At 41.8% G+C, this 6000-nt stretch overlaps 1 protein-coding gene across 1 annotated transcript in view; it reads left to right on the top strand.

Moving 5' to 3' along the window:
- The first annotated feature begins 4865 nt into the window (after positions 1-4865).
- Positions 4866-6000, top strand: part of LOC310854801 (limbic system-associated membrane protein-like) — a 243186-nt gene continuing 242051 nt past the window's right edge. The window contains exon 1 of the mRNA XM_083759487.1: positions 4866-5061. Within this exon, the coding sequence (XP_083615613.1) occupies positions 4901-5061 (161 nt within the window). The 5' untranslated portion in view covers positions 4866-4900. The remainder of the gene's footprint in view (positions 5062-6000) is intronic.

The raw sequence follows: 6000 nt of genomic DNA, 5'->3' as shown, positions 1-6000 counted from the left end.
CAGAGCCTATTTGTCCTTGGACGATGCAAAAACGCTAATCCACGCCTTATACCAGCTCACAATGCATCACATTCATTCATTAAAACTATGAACTCTGACTGCAGGGGGATATATAATGATCATTATAACAATGTGCAAGAACATATTTAAAAAGAAGGAAGAACTTTATATTTGTGGACAATCAAAATATGTTTTTTTATTTTAATGTGGTGTCATTCAAATTAATCTGGATATGGCAGACTCACTATTTAGAAAATAAAAACATGGCACTTCATTTAAAATAGGTTACAGACCCCTGTTATATGCGCTTATTTTTATAGACCTATTTACTTGTTTCTATGAGACATGGCAGTTTTGCGTCTTTTTTAAAAAAATGTTGAGATTAGAAACGGCCATAATTCTTTCATTTCTCAACCTTAAAAATAAATAAAAACATATCCATAATCCGTGGGAAATGTGCTTTCATATGCTGTATCACACCCGATTCAAGTCTTCTTCAATAAAATGCTACGAGCGAACTCAGCGAAGACCATACCATCGGGGCCACAGCATTACGCAGCACGCATTCAACTCATTCCTTCGTCGTGACTTGAATGAAATAAAATATAATAAACGTTATTTTACTGGTGTTTTTCAATAGAAACAAATAAAGAGCGTGTGTAGGCAACTGTGTGCAAGTGCAACAGTGCATATACATGCATGCACTAGGCTATATTTCTTCCGTGTCGGGATGGTGATTGAGCTCTTCAAGTTCACAGCCCGTTTGGTCTTTCATAAAAAAACGTTGATATTAGCCTATAAACACTCATGGTTCTCTCATTTCTCAACCGTTTTATTAAATGTAAAAATCTCCATATTCCTTAGGAATCTTGCTTTCATTCGCTGTATGGTACATGGTTCTATCGTTATCGAATTAATTAATTACGCATGGATTGCCAATTTGCCAATATGCTGCTATCTACTCGCAATTCCATTCCGATCTGAAAGGTGGGTCTGTTCTTTTGAGGCATAAAGGTGACAGCATGCAGTGCAATAGGAATAATTAACCCAAATGTGACAAAGGCATGTCATGTCTTCTATGGTGCCAGCCTGAAGAAATGTCATACCACGATCCCCAAAGTGCGCATTCCGTATGTGACATCAGCTGACTGGTAAAGAGAATAGTACGGACATGTTGATTGGGTACGTCTCAAACACGCCTTAAACACACCCATGACTAATTCAAGGCCGTTTTGCGCACTCCGCGGGGTGTCAAAAGCGCTTCTTAACATGCCCAAAATTGCAATATGACATACTACACGCCCCCAGATCATAATACTGTAATTAGATTAGTAATATAGAAGTAAGTAAAATAGAAGTCCTAAATCGACCCCTAAGGCTCATACATAGTCTGGTTTTACAGTGGTGGGGTGACCACCGAACTACAACATGACGTCACGAGCCGCGGTGAAGAGCAAACCACCGCCACCGCTCCAGCCCTTCTCTCTGTTTTTACTCACCACCGCTCAACATTATTTCAGCTCCGGTGGTCAGCTCACCACCGGAGCGGTGGTCACCTTACCACCGAAAATCCAGACTATGAATAGGCCTTAAGCCAACCTGGGACACGAAGCAAGAGTGTACAGTGGACTGAAGTCCCCTCAGTCAACCCCCGCCACTCTTGGCCCTCTCTCTCTCTCTCGCTCACTCACTGCCTTGCTCTCTCCTACAATGTTAATGTTAGTAAAGTTACACCTATTTTATGTAAATAACATGGTAAAATGTGATTCCTAAGGCCGCCCCTGTGGACTGGAGTATATAAGCAGGCTGGTCAAGGCCATTCTGCGCCTCTCCCTCCTACACAGAAAACATTTTGTTGTTTGTTTGTTTTTGGTTCCTTTGTGAGTTGATTCATTACTTTGTTTCTGCACACATACACACTATTTTTACACATCTATCACACTACTGATCCGACTGACTATTCTGATTCTATTCCTGAGGTCGACTGACCAGTCACTTCTCAAGATCCCTAAATCAAAGCTGAAATCCCGCCCGGGGGGGATAGGTCATTTTCTGTTGTAGCACCCACCCACACTGTGGAATGAACTTCCACCTCATGTCAGACAGAGCTTCTCAAACCTTGCCTGTGTTTAAATCACGTCTGAAAACTCACTTGTACTCCTTGGCATTTGAACATATACTGATTAAGAGTTTCTGCTTCCACTGCATTGTGTCCTTATGTTGCCCTGTTTATGTACTGTTGTTCTTATTGTTGCTTTTTTCTTGATATTCTAGTATTTCTTTGTGTACAGCACTTTGTTTCAACCTTGTTGTATAAAAGTGGATTGGATTGGATATTCACATCTCACACCCCCTTTAACATGGTTCAGTTACGTTTTCATTTGATCTGTGTCTCGTCTCCATGTCTGTCATGATTGAGCTCAAGTTCATGACCCGGAAAAAACAGACAAATCTGCCAGTGCAAAAATTAAATATAGCCCTCATGGGAACATTTTGTCCAGCCCCACTAGTCGGTTGTGATTGGATTTCCCTGCCCCCGAAGTCGTGGGGCACCAACCGGGGCTCAGTAGACAAATATGGGGCACGTGCGTTTCTCACAAGAGGCTTTTTTCCCCCCGCCTCTTGGAAATCCACACACAGATTCCAGACTAATATCTATTATACGCAGTTATATTAGACTGGCCATGCCAAAAAGGAAAGGAAAGGTACCATGTTTACCCAGGGTAACTGGACTAAGGAAAGGAAAGGTACTATGTTTACCCAGGGTAACTGGACTAAGGAAAGGAAAGGTACTATGTTTACCCAGGGTAACTGGACTAAGGAAAGGAAAGGTACTATGTTTACCCAGGGTAACTGGACTAAGGAAAGGAAAGGTACTATGTTTACCCAGGGTAACTGGACTAAGGAAAGGAAAGGTACCATGTTTACCCAGGGTAACTGGACTAAGGAAAGGAAAGGTACCATGTTTACCCAGGGTAACTGGACTAAGGAAAAGAAAGGTACTATGTTTACCCAGGGTAACTGGACTAAGGAAAGGAAAGGTACTATGTTTACCCAGGGTAACTGGACTAAGGAAAGGAAAGGTACTATGTTTACCCAGGGTAACTGGACTAAGGAAAGGAAAGGTACTATGTTTACCCAGGGTAACTGGACTAATGAAAGGAAAGGTACTATGTTTACCCAGGGTAACTGGACTAAGGAAAGGAAAGGTACTAAGTTTACCCATGGTAACTGGACTAAGGAAAGGAAAGGTACTATGTTTACCCTGCAGGGTAATTGGACTAAGCTCAAGAACTTGTTTACAGCCAGGCCCTGCTCATAGAACATGTCATGGTAGGGGTTCAATGCCTTCTCCAAGGGCACTTCAGCGGTGGTAATACAAGCTTATAGCGCGCCACCGAGTGGCGCGCTATAAGCTTGTAGGTCTGCTATTTTTGAAAAATCTTTTGAATCTTTGAATATATATTCTTTCAGAAGACTTTTTTCGACGTCAGGCCTACTTAAACGTCTCTCATATGGATGACAGCGCTATGTTTAGACCCCTGTCGGGGTGTGTAGATCGACTATCAACAGCTGTCTCTCTGTCTGCACTGTGATGCTGTGTAGTAATTTAGTAAACATGTCTAACTATCTATCATCACTAATCTAGTACATAATAATCACAGACTGATTATTATTACATCTGTCTTAATTTACAATTTAGGCATTTAGCAGACGCTCTTAATCCAGAGCGACTTACATTAAGCAAGAACAAGTCTTCTCTTTTCTCATCTAGTGAATTATGGTTTTATTTTTTAAATGGGAGAGTGATTTGTTGAAGTGAGTTTCAAATCGAGTTTCTAAATGTGTTTTGCTGCAGATTGTGACCAAAATTTGGCTGCAACAACAATGTTGAATTCCTAGTGATTATTCGATTGATTTCTTTTTGGATTAATTAAAAAATAAGCTATTTCGGTCTATTGTAAAGCTTCAATAGTGCCGACTTGTCGTTGGAAATACTGGGAGCGGTCACAAAATGGTTATGAAGATATAAAATCTTTAAAATATTAAATATATTTTGTATATATTTTTTATATATCAATTAATTATCATCAACTACTTGTATTATTCTACTTAACCCATTCTGAACGTGAACCCATTTTGGTGTCAGCATCATGTTATGCTTTAGCTATTAAAAAATAGCAGATCTACAAGCTCATACACGCTACGAGCTTGTAGGTCTGCTATTTTTGAAAAATCGAAGAACGACTGACATTTATAGAATCTGATCTCAGGTCAGAATGGGTTAATCAAACCAGTGTGTGTCCAGTGGAAACCTCGTATGAATATGATCTCAGGTCAGAATGGGTTAAAATATAATAATAATAATAATAATAATAATAATAATAATAATAACAATACTCTGGTAATTGCACACCTAAAACTGTAAATCGTCTCATCCATTCTTCTCTGTCCTCCAGTTAATGTCCCACAATAAGCAGGGACCCTCCCCCCCAGGAGGAGGTGCTGTTGTCCTGACAACCAATAGGGAGAGTCTCACGGTGTCATGAAGGGAGAGAGTCCCCCCCCCCCCCCCCCCTCTCTCTCTCTCTCTCTCTCTCTCTGCTGGTCTGCCCCATAGAAGGCAAGCAGCGCAGTCCATTCGTGGAACTATAAAAGACCACACACACGCACACACACACGCACACACACACACACACACACACACACACTTCATTGGTCTTTAGTTGCACTGAATAACAACCTGTAGTGTACACGCTGCTGCGTCGGATGTACAGTAGCCTATAGTCTAACGTAACCTATCCAGGAGTTTTTTGGGACATATATTTGACATTGTGAGAAGTCCGTTATCGTTGGATCTATATTGACGCGCCGCGCGTCAAACGGACTGTCGTTAAACATGCAGGTCGGGCGGAGATCATCACCGTGTTGGAGACAACTGCAGGCGTCCTTTTTCAGACTCCTGTGTCTCATTCCCACAGGATTCCCCGTCCGGAGTGTTGACATGCAGCGGGCCACGGATAACATCACCATCCGACAGGGAGACACAGCCGTGATCAGGTAGGACCTTTCAATACTCTATGGACCGGCTGGTGTTTAAAGTGATCAGGTAGGACCTTTCAATACTCTATGGACCGGCTGGTGTTTAAAGTGATCAGGTAGGACCTTTCAATACTCTATGGACCGGCTGGTGTTTAACGTGATCAGGTAGGACCTTTCAATACTCTATGGACCGGCTGGTGTTTAACTTGTCTTTACTTCTTCACTGTATGCGCTCTCCTCTCCTCAGCATCCATACGACACACACACACACACACACACACACACACACACACACACACACACACACACACACACACACACACACACACACACACACACACACACACACACACACACACACACACACACCGGAAAACACACTTTTGGTGTTTTAAGTAAAGCATTATGTCATGCTTTAGCTATTGAAAAATAGCAGATCTACAAGCTCATAGCGCGCCGCTACGAGCTTGTCTGCTATTTTTGAAAAATCTTTTGAATCTTTCTAAACACACACACACACACACACACACACACACACACACACACACACACACACACACGTTTTCTTCCACAAAACAATGACAACAGACAGACCGAACGAGGCTATAACCGAACACATTTGTTTTTGAGACTGTCTAGCATGTGCTCTGTATAAAACAAGGGAAGAAAAAAATAAAAAAGTGCATGAATGTCCAAGCGGTTGTTAATTGTGACTGATTGTGATTGGAATTGGACGCAGTCGTTGGTTTTGCTGAATGCATGCGTTAAGTTTTATCGTGCTATATAAACACGTGGACTGGACGGTATATCTCGGACTGATTGTGTCTGAGGAGGGAAAGTTAAAACAGCTGCTGATGCCTATCAGATCACTGTGTTACAGTGTTTGGACCGACGGAGGAAAATGAGTGTCCGAGTCCGAGTGATGCAATATGAATCAATGCATGCAATATGAATCAA

The sequence above is a fragment of the Protomyctophum parallelum genome (genome assembly GCF_964188405.1).
Source record: "Protomyctophum parallelum genome assembly, chromosome: 2".
In the NCBI taxonomy this organism is placed as follows: domain Eukaryota; kingdom Metazoa; phylum Chordata; class Actinopteri; order Myctophiformes; family Myctophidae; genus Protomyctophum; species Protomyctophum parallelum.
Note: the sequence above shows the minus strand (reverse complement) of the source record. Positions and strands in the feature narration are given on the sequence as shown.